A 19478-nucleotide genomic window follows, 5' to 3' on the forward strand; every position below is an offset into this window, starting at 1 on the left:
AAGGAATTCATTTGACCCATTTGGTACTCACCTGATACATCAAGGCATTTGAGACTCGTGGGGCACAATCACCAACTGTCCCAGATTTCTGTATCTCACGGCTGACTAGATTTCTAATTAAGCACAATGAAGAAAAACACCCCCTTCATTATTGTTCACAGATTAAAGGATACTAATGAGAGATCCATGGACTTCTAAAACAACCAAACCCCCATGGTTCAGTACCAGAAAACGCGTAGATTTAGTCTTCAATGCCACACACCCATCTCACAACTCCTGAAGGCCCACACACAGGCACACATACACAAACTGGAACACACAAAGACCAAGAAGACATTTTTTAAAAGATGGCCAAGCTGGGTGGTGGTGACATTTGATCCGAGCATTTGGTGGGGGAGAGGCAGGCAGATCTCTATAAGTTCAAGGCCAGCCTGGTCTACAGATTGAGTTCTAGGACTGCAAGGGATACACAGAGAAACCTTGTTTTGAAAAACCCAATAAGATTTAAAAAAAAAAAAAAAAAAGATGGCGAGACAGAAGCCAAGCTTCACGGTGTAGGGTGGAACCATGGGAGCTTCAGCGTGAACAGTCCCTGTTTAAAAAAAAAACACTTTGTACACTGGGGAGAGAGACAAGTGCTTTCTGCACAAGGATAAGCAGCCAGGTGTGAGCGCACACCTAACCTGTGATTGTAGCATTGGGAACGAGGGATGGCAGGATCCCTGGGGTTCACTGTCCTGCCAGCCTTGCCTGCTTGGTGTGTTCCAGGCTGTCCTGAGGGACAACACCCGGGGTTGACTGTGGCCTTCACATATACACACTGTGCACACACACACACACCCATACCACATCCACTCTTACACACTTATTTAATAGAGAGAGAAACAGGGCTGGAAAGATGGCTTGGTGGTTAAGAGCACTTGCTGTTCTCCCAGAGGACCTGGGCTTGAGTCCCAGCATCCTCCTGGTGGCTCATGACCATCCTTGACTCAAGTTCCAGGGGATCTGGCACTCTCTTTGGGTCTCTGCCACAACTGGAACACAAGTGGTGAATATATACACATGCTGGCTAAACGCCTTTCCATCATTATGGCTTCTATGGCTGTGTTGAAGCACAGTGGCCCAAACAGGGGCCATGAAAGAGTTGATTTATCTTACATCCTGCACTCCACCATCTACGGAAGCCATTGGCATGAAATTAGGGCTGGAATCTAGAGGCAGGAACTGGAGCGCATGCTACAGAGGAGCCTGGCTTGTTATGTTTTATAAAATGTGGTATGAAGGAGCAGGAGGGGAGGGGGTGCCTTGGTGGGCCCATGCAGATGGGCCTAGTATAAAAGGAAGTTTATTTGAGACCTGGGAAGGGGTATGGAGAAGGGAGTAGAGGCAGAGAAAGAAAGAGAGGAATAAAGGGGGAAGAGAGAGAGAGTAGATGGAAGGGAGGAGGAAAACAGAGGGAGGGGTAAGGGAAGGAGAGCCGGAGAGGGAGAGAGATTGACCCCATGAGCAGTCCTTATATGACTGGCTTACTGGCTTGTACCTCCAGATGCTAGGTAACTGTTAGGCAGAGCCTAGAGGAAATGCTAACACTGCTTACTGGCTTGATTCCCCATGGCTCAGCTCACTCAGTTTGCCTTAGAATACCCAGGACAACTGTCTTAGTTAGGGTTTTACTGCTGTGAACAGACACCATGACCAAGGCAAGTCTTATAAAAATCAACATTTAATTGGGGCTGGCTTACAGGTTCAGAGGTTCAGTCCATTATCATCAAGGTGGGAGCATGGCAGTATCCAGGCAGGCATGGCACAGGAGGAGCTGAGAGTTCTATGTCTTCATCCAAAGGCTGCTAGTGGAAGACTGACTTCCAGGCAACTAGGGTGAGGATCTTATACCCACACCCACAGTGACACACCCATTCCAACCAGGTCACACCTATTCCAACAAGGCCACACCTTCAGATGGTGCCACTCCCTGGTCCAAGGATATACAAACCATCACATTCCACTCCCTGGTCCCCATAGACTTGTTCAAAAACATGAGTCTATGGGGGCCATACTTAAACATAGCATAATGCAAAATGCATTTAGTGCAACTTTCAAAGTCCTCATAGTCTATAGCAGTTGCAACAATGTTAAAAGTCCAAAGTTCAAGGTCTCTTCTGAGATTCATTCAACTTAATTAACTATAATCCCCAAAGCAAGGCAGGAAACCAGCTGGGCAAACTCCAAACTCTGCATCTCCATGGTTGATGTATGTCAAAGTGGTCTTCAGATCTCCACTCCTTTTTCATCTTTTTTGACTGCAACAAACTGCTTCCTCCTGGGCTGGTTGCACTCCCTGTTAGCAGCTTTCCTCAGCATGTATCCCATGGCTCTGGCATCTTTAACATCTTTGAGTCTCCAAGGCAATTTCAATGTTACAGCTTCTTCTTTCAGTGTCTGGGATTCCACTTGATCTTTGGACTCCTCCTAAGGGCTAGCATCACTTCTCCATCTCTGTCCTCTGTAGCACTCTATGCTCAGGTTGATCCACTCCATTATGGCTGCTGTTCTTGGTGATCAGCCCATGGTACTGACATCTCCAATACACTGTGGTGTTCCACTCCAACTAGGCTTCACCAATAGCCTCTCATAGGCTCTCTTCAGGGTGCCAAGCCTCAAATCCTTTGCATGACCCCTTCAATCCTGGGCCATCAACTACAGCTGAGGCTTCACCTTCTCCAATGGGCTTCCCTGGCCTCTCACAGTGCTAAGCCTCAGCTTCTCTCCATGATCCCTTCATTCCTTCATAAGCAGTACCACCTGAGTGACTCTTACACATTGCCAAGTCCAGCTGCAGCATGAGGTACAACCTTGGGTATTTCTGAAACAGCTTCTTTGTGTCCCAGAAAACAATTTCCAGAAGATTTCACCTCAGTGATGCTGGTCTCTTCTTAATCACCGCTAATTCCTTAGCTCCAGCTAACCAGCATCAATTTTCCCAGTAGTTCCTTCCATTCTTAACTCTAGAGCCAGAGCCACATGGCTGAAGCTGCCGAGTTCTGCTGCTTACAGGAACTAGAACATGATCCCCTTGTATTATTACATTATCACTAGCTTTATGTTTTCTAAATCCTTCACTGCCTAAGCTTGGCTATCCTGGTTCTTGCTCTGTAGATTGACCTTGAATGTAGAGATCAGCATGCTTGTCTCATGGGATTAAAGGTGTGTACCACCATGCCTGGATCTAATTTAGCTGGGTAGGATCTTGCCCCAAGGTCCCACTCCCTTAATCTTTATCTCCTAGAACACAAGATTTTGCTCCATTTCACTTCCTGGTACCCCTTTAATCCTCGAACAATATATTTTATATTTTTCCTTTCTAAGCTTGCTATGCTTGTTCAAACTTCTCTTCATAAGACTTAACCAGAGAACAAAGTCTCTGCTGGGCTTTTTTGAAACTTCTTTTGTCAATGCAATTAATCCAAGTCTCTTCACCTTAGCCTCAGGCAAACTTTTCAGACAAGGGCAAAAAGTAGCCACATTCTTCACCAAAATACCACAAAACCAGTCTTTATGCCACATTCTGAAATTCTTCTCCTTTGAAATCTCTTGGGCCAGGTCAACACAGTTCAAATTACTCCCAGCAACAAAGTCTTCCATATTCCTACTAGGATGACCCATTAAGCCCCATTTAAAGCATTCCACTGCTTTCCAAATCCAAAGTCCCAAAATCCACACTCTTTCAAATAAAAGCATGGTCAGGCCTATCACAGCAATACCTCACTCCCAGTACCAACTTCTGTCTTAGTTAGGGTTTTACTGCTGTGAACAGACACCATGACAAGGCAAGACTTATAAAAATCAACATTTAATTGGGGCTGGCTTACAGGTTCAGAGGTTCAGTCCATTATCATCAAGGTGGGAGCATGGCAGTATCCAGGCAGGCATGGTGCAGGAGGAGCTGAGAGTTCTATGTCTTCATCCAAAGGCTGCTAGTGGAAGACTGACTTCCAGGCAACTAGGGTGAGGATCTTATACCCACACCCACAGTGACACACCCATTCCAACCAGGTCACACTTATTCCAACAAGGCCACACCTTCAGATGGTGCCACTCCCTGGTCCAAGGATATACAAACCATCACAACAACCAGCCAGGGCCGGCTCCACCCACATTAGTCATTAAGCAAGAAAATGTACCACAGGCTTGCCCACAGGCCAATCTAGTGTTTTCTCAGTTGAGATTTCCTCTCCCCAAATGACTCGAGCTTGTGACATAAAACTAGCTGGAACCATACGCATACCTATTATTATTATTAAAGTACAGGAGAAACAACTTAAAGACCTGGCCTACAGTGGTCAGCTGTGTGAGAGCTTGTCCCATCTCGTACAGGAGAGCCCTCTAAGAGCCACTCAGGCACAAAAATAAAACTACAACTGTCTGTAGCCTCCCAACTCAGCAACCTCACCTCTAGGGTTCTCTCCAGATATCGCTGGCAGAAGGGCAAAATGAGCTGAAGCCTGGGTTGTGGACGACAGGTTGAGCAGTGCGGCCACTCTGAAGTTTTACACATCTGAGAGAACAGTAAGCTTGGGCACTCTGGTCTCTAATGTGGTCCTTTCCAGCAGGAACCCCCCCCCAAGCTGCTACTGACCCCCCTGGGGTGGACCCCTCAAGCCCACCCTTGGGAGCACACTTAAGTTTATGAACCTTTACTGGGGCTGGGTGGGTAAGTAGCTCACACCTTTCCAACAGGTCACTGATATGGAAATAGTTCCTCCTGTCACCGGCTCTCCAGGCCCGAGTCAGTCCCCAAACCTGACGCAGAGATCTCCCACCTTCTCCCCCTCACCACCCCCAGATGGAATTAAAATACTCCTATGGCCTTCTGTTGACAGGATGACTTAGTGTCAAACGCTGCGGTCCTGGCAGGGGGGCAGGATTACCATTTGATTAGTATGCACATAAGATGTTGTCTGAGCCCAAATACACAAGTTGGGAAATCAAAGGGCTCCCCTTCACACCCCTTTCCAACTCCATCCTGAACGTTTATTTTGTTTTGAAACAACTTCCTCAGTTTCCTTCCTAAAAAAGAAAGGGGGAATCTCCATTTTAAAGTGAAACCCCCACCCCAAACACCCACACACCCACACACACACACACACACACACACACACACACAGTTGAGTGACAGCAATCAGCCCTTTCTGAGTCCCTCTCCACGGCTGAAGGTGAGACTCTCATATACATCCCCAGGAAATCTAGGAGCTACAAAGGGCTTGTGTTTTGTCTGGAATCTATATTAACACTCAAGTACTGTTTATGGGTTTGTGGTGTGTGTGTGTGTGAGTGTGTGATAATTACTAAAATATTGTATGCTCCCAATTACGTCCCCACAAATAAATGTACAATGTCTTTACCAAAATATTTGTGGGTATTGAATGAAGAGTGGGTTTCCTACTGGAAATTCCATCCATGGTTGTTTTAACTCTCTGCTACCCACAGAGTACAGACAGGAAAGACAGGACTGGCGGGGCGTGTGTTTTAAGGGCTTGATTACCCTCAGCAGACACACTGGACGGATTAATGGCTAAAGCTTCCAAGACACCAAAATGATTTGTTTGAGTGACAGTTTGCTTCTGAGACAGATTTATTCGAGACTTAAAGTTATAACAACTTGTTAGTGATCTCATTTTTCCCTCTTGACCCAAACAATGAAAACTTTATAGTTTTCAAGCAAGCAAACAAAAAAAAAAAAAACACTTTAAAAATATCCCACCCCTTTTTTTTTTTTTTTTTTTTTTTTGCTTTCCAACAAAGTGTCTAGGGAGTTGCCAGTGGCTGTGAGAAGGTGAAATCCCAGCCCAGATATTTTGAATGAAAAGCTTCATAAATGATTGCTTTTTGGAATACTATTCAACAATTTTTGTTCACTAAAGCCATCTGTTGTTTTGCAAATTAGCAGTGGTGCTTTCATGGCGCGTGTATATCTCAATCTGGGCTCTTCACATATCTCCTCCTTAATGGGTCTAATTAGCCCTGCTCTCTCTGTCTGTCTCTCTGTCTGTCTGTCTGTGTGTGTATATACACATGCACATCCGTCTGTCTTTGAGACAGAATCTGGCTAAGCAGCCCCTGGCTGGCCTGCGACTGTTCCTTCTCCTTCTTCATTTTGCTGTGTTGGTTAACCACAGGTGTTAGTCACTTTCGTTTGTTTGAAAAAATCTTCAGTAGAGTTTGAGCTCTATGTCAATGAAACCTTGGAGCCCAGATCTGAATTTCAGTATTTGAAAATTGAAGGTTCCTTGGCCTGTCACCCATTGCTAAGATGCATCATGTAAGGGGCGGGGTGCTGATGTACACAGGGAAATTGTGGACCAACTGTGGGGTGCATGGTCTCTGAGTCTCTCTTTATCACTTCCCACTTTACCAATGAGACTCAAAGGTCACGTGTTCCTGGCTCTTCCCAGGAGTGACCTGGGAAGTAACTTCCCAGGAGTTACTTTGGAGTGACCACCTTCAAAGACATTCTTAAGCTTGACATTTGAGAGACAGGCGTCACAGTCATTTTTGCAGGAGATGTAATTAAAGTGACCATCCCATGAGAAGTTGCAGGGTTTGAAGGATCAAGAGCTATATAAGGAAGTGAGAGGAACTCTTCCACTCTGATAGTTTTTCAATTGATTGGGATTTGGGGAGTAAAAACTAGGAGTAAAATCCCGGGGCCTGATGCTCTGTTCACATGCTCTGCCGAGTTCAATCCTTGGCCCAGAACTACCTCTAATGAAGATTTATTTTTATTTTATGTGTATGAGTGTTTTGCCTGCATGAAAACACACACACACACAAAACCACAAACTTGCATACCATGTACATACAGTGGTCATGGAGGCTAGGAGAGGTGTCAGCTCCCCAGAACTGACAGTTGTGAGCTGCCCTTTCGGTGTTGGGGACTAAACTGAGATCTTTTTCGAGAGCAGACAATACTCTTAACTGTGGAACTGTCTCTTCAGTCCCAAGAGCTAACTAACGCTGCAGAGCCCAGATGGTCCCCTGCCTCCAGTGTGTTACCATCGAACTGATAGGAACAGCACAAACTTGTGTTCATCTCGTAATTATACTGACGGCAGGAAAATCTCTTAGCACCTTAATGAACTTACTCTGTTCTCAATCAGCGGCAGTTTTTAAGTGGTTTATTTCCTTAGTAGTACATTGCATCGATGTCTCTCTCCAGACTTTTGACTTAAAGGCGCTATTCTGAGACTTATCAAGCAATGATGCCTTACGAGGAGACACCACAGGTTTGTGTGCCAAATCGCTCGTTTTAACTCTGCTTTCTCTTTTCCATGGTTCGTTATTTTTCTCCATTCAGCCAAAAGGAAAGGCTCAGGAGATAAAAACAGGGAGCCTGGCAGAGGAGAGGGGGCTGTGAGTGAGGAGAGAAAGCCAGGCTTGTCCTTATGATTGGGCTTGAGACCATTATTGCCACGGGGAAGCTTAGACGGGTGGCTGGAAGTCACCCAGGTATCCTGGGGCCTCTGCACCCCACAGCACCCTCAGAGACAGCTCTAGACTCCTGGAAGAGCAGTGAAGGGGTCTGAGTGCAGCATACATTGCAAGCCTGGGATACACAGCAGCAGAGAAGGGAGTGGTGTGGAGGTCCTGTGATCTCTCAGCTTTGCGGCTCACACACCGTATCCCAACCACGGGGAGGGGGGGGAGACGACAGCCACGGTTTAGTGTATGTATTTATTCTTGTGTGTTTATGCACGTGCGTGTGTACATGCACGCGCACCACAGTACAAAGGTGGAGCTCAGGGGAGAATTTAGGGAGCTGGTTATCCCTTCCCACCATGTGCGTCCCAGGGATTAGACTCGGATAGTCAGCTTGGCAGCTACCACCTTTACTCACTAAGCAGTCTTGCAGGCTCCCCAAAGTACCAAAAGCAAATTTTCTTTCTTTCTTGGTTTTTTTTTTTTTTTTTTTTTTTTTTTTTGGTTTTCTGAAACATGGTTTCTCTGTGTAGCCCTGGCTGTCCTGGAACTCACTCTGTAGACCAGGCTGGCTTCGAACTCAGAAATCCACCTGCCTCTGCCTCCCAAGTGCTAGGATCAAAGGTGTGTGCCACCACACCCTTTTTTTTTTTTTTTTTTAAGATTTATCTATTTTATGTATTGCTCTTTTCAGACACACTACAAGAGGGTATCAGACCCCATGACAGATGGTTGTGAGCCACCATGTAGTTGCTGGGAATCTGAAAGTGCAGTCAGTGCTCTTAACCGCTGAGCCATCTCTCCAGCCCCCAAAAGCAGGTTTTCAGTTTGCTCCTTTAAGTGTTGGAAGGGACCTCACTCACTTTTGTCTATTGGGGAATCGGATTTTAGGCTTCCCCAAAAAACATTATAAAGATTTTGGCTTTTGATGAAAACATCTTTACTATTTTAAAAAAGCCAATGAAATGTAAGAATGTAAACAAACCAAAACAAAACCAAAAACAATTAAATGTAAATGGAGCTGAGCAGTGGTGGCTCGAGCCTTTAGTCCTGTCACTGGGAGGCAAAGGTAGGCAGATTCTGTGAGTTCCAGGCCAGCCTCATCTACACAGATAGTTCCAGGACAGCCAGGGCTACACAAAAAAAAACCCTATCTCCAAAAACAAACAAACAAAAATAAAACAGTAAATGTGAAAACATGCTAAATTCTTAAAGTTGAATTGATACTAGTTGTACTGGCTGGTTTTGTGTCAACTTGTCACAGCTGGAGTTATCATAGAGAAAGGAGCTTCAGTTGAGGAAATGCCTCCATGAGATCCAACTGTAAGGCATTTCTCAATTAGTGGTCAAGGGGGAAAGGCCCCTTGTGGGTGGGACCATCTCTGGGCTGGTAATCTTGGTTCTATAAGAGAGCAGGCTGAGCAAGCCAGGGGAAGCAAGCCAGTAATGAACATCCTTCCATGGCCTCTGCATCAGCTCCTGCTTTCTGACCTGCTTGAGTTCCAGTCCTGACATCCTTTGGTGATGAACAGCAGTATGGAAGTGTAAGCTGAATAAACCCTTTCCTCCTCAACTTGCTTCTTGGTCATGATGTTTGTGCAGGAATAGAAACCCTGACTATGACACTGGTGTACAAACATTGTTGAGTAAATTCTCAAAGAATACTCAAAGAATATTCTCCATTCACAAAAACAGCATCAGATACATTGTTATCTTAACAGTGACAGGCTGCCTTAAGCTGAATAACCTGGGCTGCAGGGAGTGGGCTTCACTCTCCTCCTCTCATGGCAGCACCTGTAAGAGAACCCAGGGACAAGGAAGCAGAAACAACAGACTGCAACGCTTTGCAATTCTAGTATCTCTAATTGTCACTGTTCACAAAGCTGAAAACAGTTCCCACAGAAATAAAAACTAAACATGACAAGGACTGGAGAGACATCTTAGAGGGTAAGAACACTTGTTGCTCTTGCAAAGAACGTGGGTGATTCCCAGCATTTGTATGGTGGCTCACGATCATCTATAGCTGCAATTCCAGGAGATGCAACAGATGTATACATGGAACATATGCATGTAGAAGTTAGGCCTAAGCTGGGTGGTGGTGGTGCACGCCTTTAATCCCAGCACTCAGGAGGCAGAGGCAGGCAGATTTCTGAGTTCGAGGCCAGCCTTGTCTACAGAGTGATTTCCAGGACAGTCAGGGCTATACAGAGAAACCCTGTCTCGAAAAAAACAAAACAAAACAACAAAAAAAAAGTTAGGTCTAGTTTTTCCTCCCAGCCCCATGCTCCCAGAAATAAGACTCAGACTCAACATACATTTACAAATATCTTGGCCAAATATCTAGGCTCTTCTCTGACTAGATCATAACTAAAGATAACCATTTATTTTTAACCTACATTCTACAACATGACTGGCTACGGTACTCAGGCAACCCTATGCCCATCTCCTCCCATCTTTCCAGGGTAATCTTCCTGCAACTGGCTCTATCCCAGAATTCCTTCTCTCTCCAGGATGTCCCACCTCTATTTCCTGCCTAAGCCCTAGGCCATAGGCTTTTTAATTGACAGGTGATGCATCAACACACAATACACAAGATATTCTCTCTACAATTTCCCTTTTTAGTCCAATAAAAGGCTCCCTTTCTTTCAAATATATATTGAATACAACTATAATGATTATGAAACAATTATGAAATCTATACAGTATAATATACATTTATAATGTCCAATCCATAGTATTTGGCAATTAAGGAAATTTTTCTATTATTTATCCTATCTGGGTGTACTTACAGTTCTGCATCTAAATCAATTTCTATCCTAATTTGTATTATTAACTTAAAAATACTTTCTTAAACTTTTTTTTGGGGGGGGGGTGTTTGAGACAGGGTTCCTTTGTGTAGTCCTGGCTGTCCTGAAACTCACTCTGTAGCGCTGGCCTTGAACTCAGAAATCTGCCTGCCTCTGTCTCCCAAGTGCTGGGATTAAAGGCATGTGCCACCACTGCCCAACTTACTTTCTTAAACTTAAAACATCTTTTTAAATCCTAAACAACTCAAGCTTATAGTAAGACTATGACTATCTAGCCTTCAACCTCATCAGAGCCCTAAGAAGGAATAAATATTATCTGAGTATGTAGGAAGTGCTAGATCACAGCTTCCAAAAATAATAAAAATGACAGAGATTGCTGACTGCCTGGACAGTCCTCAATATTCTCTATAATGTTGGAGCATCTATCTTCAGCCTTCTGGCCCAGAATATCCAACAGACCTTTTGTGAAGCAGGAATTATAAAGGACTTGTTTACTGTGTCTTGGCAGAGTTAGGCAGTTGATTTCCCTGTGTCTGTTCTTTCTGGACAGCATTTTGTCTGTAGATGAAGTGAAGACATTTTCTTTGCCTAATGACTAGCTTGCCATAACTGAAGCAACTCAACATGGAAGTTATTAACGCTCATCATCATCTCTGAAATGGAATGAGGATACTGGCAGGAACAGACCTGACTCCTAGTTAAAAGATCTTATAATAATCAGATAGTTTTAAATGTCATATTCTGTGGATCTCTGAGGTTACTGATGCCCAGTTATCTATCTATATTATATCTGAATTGTCTAACATTGTTTATTCTTAGTTATATACTATCTGAATAACCTTGAAAACATTTTATTGTAACTAGCTAAACTAGTATCTAATATGACCATGAGTTTGACTATGACTATTAATTTGTATTTCTTAACCATTCCTAATAGTTCATAACTTGCATTTTATCATCTCTAACAGTTTGTAAAAGCAGCTTTCGAAAGTACTAGAACTTTATATTGCATCTTTAAGAATTATATAAGCACAATACCTCAAATAAATGTTAAAAACATATATACATTTCCCTCTTTTCTGTCCTAACATAGCATATCCCTGGTCTGGCAGTCTAAAGTCATTAAGAGTATGGATTGATTTAATCCAGCAGCCTTCTTCTTATATAGGTCTGCTCTATTTTGACCTCTCTCATAGGGGATTTGCAATACCATTACAACCATATAACTTATAACTATCTTCATTTTAATAATTTTAAACTAATTATTATTATTATTACTATTATTATCATAGTCAGGGTTTCTCTGTGTAGCCTGGGCTGATTTGGATTTGTAGATAGGATGTCATCAAACTCACAAGGTACCTATCTGTCCCTGCCTTATCTCCCAAGTACTGAGATCAAAGGCCAGGATTTGTTTATTTATTAGCTATGTAACCTTGAAAACAATTATACCAATTCCCATTTCTTTCTCCCTTCCTTGGAGATTAATATATATGTGGATAAATACACCTATATTCCCCTTGTTCTTTATATAAATTTAAGTTGATACATATTTATTTTTTTAATTATTAAGGATATTTTTACTTATTATTAAGCAAAAACATACATAGTATCCTTAAGGAAAAAAATGTGACAATTCTAATTTTAAACTGTCATTTGCAAGTGGCTGTATCTATCAGCAGTGTTGTGTAGACCAGGCTGGTCTAGAATTCCAGAGATTTGCCTGTCTCTGTCTCTTGTGTCTGCTGTTCTGTAGGGCTCAGAAGCTGTGCTGTGCCTAGCCACTCCCCTGTCCCTTTGTTTACAGGAGAAGGGTTTGGGCCTTCTGCGCAGCCAACCTAGGGCTGCATTTTTGCACACCATGAATGAATGCCTGGGAGAACCTGAAGTGGCTTATCCCACAGCTGAGGTCTCCTGGAAGTCTCCATGGATTTTGCCAAACGTTATGGGCTGCTTCCAGCCTGAGTGTACACAGGAGCCTCCCCCTTGGAGGCTGCTGTGCTCTGCCCTTGGGAGAAGCCTAACTTCTGTTCTGCCTTTAAACTTAGTAGGAGCTTCTTTTAAAAGCCACCTTCTATACTATCACTCTGTAGGCACCTGCTCCTTGGCTAAGCAACTTCCTTCCCATCTTGGAATGTTCTGGAAGGCTTTGGCTTTGATCTGCTTCCTTCCTTCCTTCCTTCCATCCTTCCCTCCCTCCTTCTTTTTAAGAGACCAGACCTCCTGTTCTGCTAGCCTCACTTTTTCCAGCTTTTTACTCTGGCCTTTTCAGGCTGTAAACGTGGGTTCTAACTGCTGTAAGCTGAACACCATTTTGTAGAACTTAGGCCTGGTTCTTCCTCCCAGCTCCATGCTCCCAGAGATAAGACTCAAGCTCAAAAAATATATTTACAATGCTAGGCTCTCCTCTGACTAGATCATAATTAAAGAGAACCACAAACTACAAGCTAAACCAATGTTCTCAGTCATCCTCCAGAACTTGACAGTAAGACCTTATGGCTGAGATACCAAGTAGCTGAGTCACAGACCACAAAAAGAGGCTAAGGAGACAGCCCAGTGGTTAAGAACACTCTATTCTTCTGGTGGTCCCAAGGTCAATTCCCAGCACCTACATGGTGACTCACAACCATCTCTAACTCCAGCTCCAGGGGTTCTACAACCCTCTCTGACATCCACAAGGACCACACACATGTGGTGTATATACATACGTGCAAGCAAACACTCATGTACATAAAGAAACATATATCTTTTAAAAAAATACTCAAAAGAACATGGAGAAATCATGCTGGTATTACCTTGGAAGCTTCGTCCGTACTGGATAGCTTTTATAGAGCTGGAAAGTGCTATGCTATGCTATGCTATGCTATGCTATGCTATGCTATGCTAACAGAGGAGGAAAGTAGTCGTCAGCCTTACCGAGCTGAGAACGAATGCTCTGAGATGTGGTAATAACTGGGCTGGCAAGACAATGCCCACTGGTGCAACAGACACACAAATGTTCTGGGAGTGATCGACTATTTTCTGATTGGATTGAAGTCCTACTCAATTCAAACCCCATACTGGAGCCAAGAACCTGTAGCTAGACAGGTCATGGGCTTCAGAGACATAGTATCTAACTGTCTCCTACAGATGCCTTTCCTTTGGAAAGCCACCCACAGATTAGTAGATTGGTCAGCCATCATGTGAGAAGCTTTTTATGGCAATCAATTAACAGCCAGCCACTACTGACCAATGTGCAGAGAATAAGAAATTCAGAAAGGCTTAACCCTGGGTGGGATGCCTTCATCACAACCCTTCCACCCAAGGAAGAGAGGGCAGAAGGATTATAGGAGCCATAGGTGGTGGATGACTACACAGAAACAATGCATTCTGGACACAGCAGAGCAGCTGCACATAAGAATCTACAGCCATTGAGGCTGTGCACAAAACTCGGGCTCAGACAAAATTACAGCACTGAGGAGAGGAGGTGGCATGTAGTCCCTCCCACCCCTAGCTAAAGGCTACTGGCAGCTGACCTTTGCTCGGAGAGACAGTCAGTTTTAAGGGTGTGGTTCCTGTGAATACGCTTGGCCCAGGGAGTGGCACTATTTGGAGGTGTGGCCTTGTTGGAGTAGGTGTGTCACTGTGGGTGTGGGCTTTAAGGCCCTGATCCTAGCTGCCTAGAAGCCAGTTTTCTCCTAGCCGCCTTCAGAACAAGAGGTGGAACTCTCAGCTCCTCCTGCACCATGCCTGCCTGGATGCTGCTATGCTCCCACCTTGATGATAATGGACTAAACCTCACAACCTGTAAGCCAGCCCCAAGTAAATGTTGTCCATTTAAGAGTTGTCTTGGTCATGGTGTTTCTTCAGAGCAGTAAAACCTTTGTCTTGCTGTGCCAAGACAAAGGGTGTGGCCCCTGGAGAGTAGGCCAGCTTCTAGTGAATGCCATAACTCTATGAGTGTATGGGCAGCAAAAAGTGTACTTCACAAATTAAAACAAACATACAAAAAACTAAAAAATAAAAACACAGAAGGCTGAGTGGGTAGAAAAGGGGGTGGGGTAAATATGACCCAAATGTATTGTATAAGACTCTGAAAGAACTAACCAAAATGAGAAAAGGAGTTTAAAGGAGTTGATAGATGAAGACTACATTGTGGTCAATAAGAGAAAGGTTGAATCATGCTTACCAATAATGTAAAACAGGTTATCATCCCACAAGACCAGAGCCCACAGCCTGTATAGTTGTATTTACACAACAAACGGGAAGGGAACCTGTCAAAAGTATACATCCAAAGGAGGGGAGGGCAGGGCAGGGGGAGGTGGGGATGCACACCCTTCTCTTGGATGGTAGTTATTCTTCTGTTCCTTGCCTGGTCACATGAAAGTGGACCACGGGAGAGTATGGTCCCTGTAAGTCTGCATGGGGGTGAGGTAGGGAATCTGATGTTTTAAGAATTCTAAGCACTTTGAGTTATTACAAACCACACACCTGTACTGTGATATCTTAAGTAAAATTATAGGAACTATGTCTCTTAGCTGAATTAGGGGCTGAAGAAGGCACTGAACCCAGGAATTCGAAAAGTTGTAGATTCAAATGTGTGTGTGTGTGTGTGTGTGTTTGTGTGTCCTGTATTAAATTCTTGCAGGTTCATTTAAAATTAATGTCAGGAGTTCCATTACAAACTGATAATATGCTGTTCTAATGTTCCAGTGCATGGCACATGAAATGTACAAATGAAAATATATTTGAATTTATTTTCATTGAGCAAAATGTATTGACAGGAATGTAAGCGAAGGCACGTGTGCAAGTATGCACACACTCAAGGACCCAGCAAGGTATGTGTGCACAGGCTCACTCAGGGACCCTAGGAGACACCCACTCTTTACCACAGTTCCTACTGGGGTCATTTAAAGTGATTTGTTGTGGATCTTTAAATATGAATAAGGTGTTTATGGTGATCTACTTATATGACACATCCCCATCTTCCCATAAACGATCATAAGTTTTAAGCGATTCTATACGTATACCTAGAGCCCCCCTGAAACTTATCCTCAGCTGGTTTTCCCACACACTTCCTGAACCATCTCAGATGCGAGGGCTTCAAAGGCTGGGAATTCCTAAATCTCTGTGTGTGTGTGGTCTGGGGAAAATGTCCTTGAGAAGGACCTGTGAGGCTGTCTAAGGTTCTGGGTACCCAGGCCTGGGGATTTCAGGTGCGAAGAATGGCCGCTGGGTGTCGCTGCTGTAAGGACAAGAAGGTGCGAGGACCTGCATCCCTGAGGATGCTCGAAATGTGCGCAAGAAGTAGGATGCCCCTACAGCGTCTGCAAGAGGCTGGGCCTGCCATGGAAGAATTCTAGCCCGGCAGTAAACATTTGGAAATCCCTTAGACAAGCTCCTTTAAGCAACCTGAAAGCATGGTTTACAAATTGGCAGAAACTGTGAGGAACGTTTGGGAAGTCAAATGACTTCTTTTAAAAGGAAAAACCGTTTCAAAAGACCCTGGAAGGTGGACCTAACACCTCTGGTCTCCCACCGTGGCCAGCAAAGGGTGTGTTGGGGGGTAGCGGGAAGGCAGTCCTTTACCTTGGAGTTGGAAGCCCATCTGCCCCCTGCAACTGCAGGTCCTGAGAAGAGATCACAGCATCCGATGGTCTTTCCTCCTCACCCCTAACGACACAAACTTGAAGGGGGAACCGATGGAGACTACAAACAGGTTTATAGCCTGCCAGCAGGGCTCTGGGCTCCAAATTGCCCAGCGAGGCAGTCCCCGGTGGTTTTGGCGGGGCGGGTGCGCAGGGCCCCGCCGCGCACTCATTAGCGCCCACTCTGCTTAATGGCTTCCTGTGGTTGCTTGTTTACTTCTTCCTTGCCTGAGGCTTTGTTCCTGGCCACCGCTCGCCTTGCCCACCACCTTTCTTTGCTTGTTTGCAGTCGCAGCCCGAAGCTTGGTCAGCATCCCCGCCCAAGGCTTCAACCAGGTTCCCTCCCAGGTCCAACGCCTACCTGGTAAGACAGAATCCGGGACGTGTACTCCTGTGAGCAGGAGCACGCTGAGCATCCCAAAGGCCCAGAAAAGGGGGCGCTGCTTCCTGCTGTGCTAGGCGGGCATTTGTCACAAATCCCTCCACCAGGGACCACCGCCAATCACCTGCCCAACAGGCAGAGGGGAGGGAGACCCAACACCTCTACCTAAGCTCTATACACCCGTGAGCCTCTCTAAGGATCTAAAGCTTGAGTAAGCAGCCCCCCACCCCTGCTGCCCCCAGCGCTGTTCCTTTTATCACTTCCTGTAGAGGGGGTAAGAGTTCTTCCTTTAGAAAGCCACAGCCTGAATCTGAGGTAGTCCATAGTCTCCACAAAAAATTAGCTTAGCCTGCCTCCCATTTCTGCATCAGGAATTAGATGGGGGTCGGGCAGTGTTTGTGGAATGCAAGGTGCGTTTTGATCATCCAAAACCAAACGAATGAACACCAACCTGTAGCTAGAGGGCAGTGCATGGCCGATTTTATTTTACTCTTGGATTTGTTAAATCTCAGGCCACATTGTTTTGCAGGGGAGCCTGCTCAGGCCCACCGCAGATCAAATGAAATCTAATGGTCTCTGTGCCAGGTGCATTGTTAGTTCATAGGCCACTCCACTAGGCTCCTCTCAGGGACCTAGCAGTGACGTACGCCATCCTCTGCCTAATGCCAGGTGCGCAGGTGCGGGCTCTGTATGAAAAGACTACCCAGCTCTTTCTGTTCTAGGCGTTCTCTCTCCCCCTTTCTTCTGTCCTCTGAATCCCCTTTCTCACCTTCTCTGCACCACTCTCTGCATGCGTCCTCCAGACTCGGCTTACTGCCTCTACCCTTCCCAGGTGTTACTCCTCTCTCTTCTCCCAGTAAGGCCCCTTTACACCAAATCTGTTGCCTGGTATAATTTCTCAGGGACATACCTTGGCATGGGCCCACCAGTTAGCCCCCCTCGCTGCATTATATTTCATAATAGTCATGAACTCCAGCTAAGCTCTGTGTCTGCCAGCTTCTTAAAGAGATTCCCTTACCCAAGGCCGCCCCAGAAGTCCGGGGGTTAATCTCTGCACAGAAAGTGACTTTGGAATGGCCTTTCCATTAAGCAGCTACGGGCTTGGTTGCTTGAGGGCTTGGTTGCTTGACGCTGGAATCACATACGAAAGCCATTCAGAATAGTCAACAGTAGCTGTTCCTCCATGTGTCTGAGACTCCTTTAAGAGTGGCCCTGGAGATGGACCCCTGTACCTATGAAGCAGAAGTGCATTTGAAAGGGGAAGCATCCCAAGGCCTCCTTTCTGCTAAACTGGCAAGCGCAGCAAATAGCATGCGCCTGTGTGGCAACTAGGATAGAGGGTGGTGGTCACAGAGGACAGATGATGTTAGGAGTGCACTTCTTCTGGTTGCCTTCAGACCAGCCCTCCCCCCAACCAAGCATCTGCTAGTGTTAACTTCAGGCTGCTACCAATTAGCTAAAAAAAAAAAAAAAAAAAAAAAAAAAAAAAAAAAAAAAACCTACCTATATGCCCAGTGTACTTATCTATATGCCCATTCTCTTTGGAAAAAAGATTATAGGGTTGCAAAACGAGCTGACCAAATGTGGGATCTTGAAGAGCATGAGCGATGACGAGGATTTCTGGAAACTGGTTCAGGAGGAAGCTCTTGGAGTGGGAACTAAAGAAAAGCTCCAGAAGATAAAACTTAAGTGTATGGATATTTCTTCCCCGCTCCCTGGGGGGTTTTGTCCCTTTGAGCATGCAGTTCTAGGAAGCAACTAGCGCTCTCTCTGTCTTCTTGGCCCTTAGCCATTATCTATATTTTAAAAAGAGCCAGGTGGATCCGGGAAGTCGGCTCAGCCAATGAGGTGCTTGCTGTGCAAGCATGAGGTGCTCAGTTCAGTCTCTAGCATTCATGTAAAAGCCAGGTGTGGAGCGGAACTTGTGATCCCCACATCAAGGAGACAGAGAGCAAGGATCCATAGGCTGGCTGCACAGCCAGGCTAGCTGAATTAGTGAACTCCCAGGCAGTGAGAGACTCTATTTTTTTTTTAAGGTGGAGAGTGATTGTGGCAGACCTGATAACAATCTCTGGCCTTCACATAAACCGTTACTTGTACACACACACATATACACACATACACACAAGCATGCATGCACACCTGAACACACATATGCATGCACACCCCCACATGTGCACACCTGCAGGCATGTACACACACACACACACACACACACAAAGCAGTGGCATCTTTTTTATTGCATCTCAATTGGACCCAGGAGCTCTCAATTGAACCCAGGTCTACAAGCACGTTGGACAAGTATTCTAACACTTACATCCTCAGCTCTTTATTTGAAACAAAGCACAAACAAAAGCAATAATAACCATTTTGAGGCAGTCTTATTAGGTTGCCCAAACTGATCTCAAACTTGCAGTCTACTACCAGCCCCTGCATTTTGAAAGACAAGATCTCCATATGTAGTGCAGCAAGCCACTCTCAAACCCCTGCCCTTTCTGTTGGCAGTTCCTCCTAAGCCTCCTGGGTACCAGGGATTCAGGTGTTGGATGCCACCCTTAGCTCCATAAATAAAAATATCCAATACCATATAGATATACCAATTAGATAAATGAAGGCTGAAATTCAGAAGTAAGTCTTGCATAGATAAAAAGCTTGCACATTTCCCGTTTTATGCTTAAGGGGACAGTCTGCTCAAGCCCCGAGCTGGATTTTTAATCCTAAGCAGCCCATCTCAACACAAGTTCACATTTTGCCTGCATATAGGATAATGGACATTTATACAGTACACATTTGGCTGCTGATAACCCTTTAGTCTCTCTCCCCAGTGATGAATCCCAGGCCCTGGCCACCAGCTGCTTCCAGGAGAAGGGAGACCAAGATGCTGGTCAGCAGTGATCAAGACAGTGGGGCACGCCAGGGAACACAGGTAAGAGTTTCTCCCAGGGGCTGGTGAGATGGCTCAGTGGGTAAGAGCACCCGACTGCTCTTCCGAAGGTCCAGAGTTCTAATCCCAGCAACCACATGGTGGCTCACAACCATCCGTAACGAGATCTGGCGCCCTCTTCTGAAGTGTCTGAAGACAGCTACAGTGTACTTACATGTAATAAATAAATAAATCTTTAAAAAAAAAAAAAGTTTCTCCCAGCATGAAAAATGCACTTTTTCAATGCAGTTTTTTTCTCTAGT

The 19478-nt window shown here is 45.0% G+C and overlaps 1 protein-coding gene across 3 annotated transcripts in view; it reads left to right on the top strand.

Annotated features, from left to right (window-relative positions):
* Positions 1-19478, top strand: part of LOC110284396 (uncharacterized) — a 67285-nt gene that overhangs the window by 17101 nt on the left and 30706 nt on the right. For all 3 annotated transcript variants that reach the window (XM_085832750.1, XM_085832751.1, XM_085832752.1), the window contains exons 3-5: positions 16200-16274; positions 17845-17983; positions 19118-19218. In XM_085832750.1, coding sequence (XP_085688876.1) covers positions 16200-16274; positions 17845-17983; positions 19118-19218 — 315 coding nt within the window. The remainder of the gene's footprint in view (positions 1-16199; positions 16275-17844; positions 17984-19117; positions 19219-19478) is intronic.

This window comes from Mus caroli, unplaced genomic scaffold (assembly GCF_978045245.1).
Source record: "Mus caroli unplaced genomic scaffold, Mus_caroli_1 scaffold_18, whole genome shotgun sequence".
NCBI lineage: Eukaryota > Metazoa > Chordata > Mammalia > Rodentia > Muridae > Mus > Mus caroli.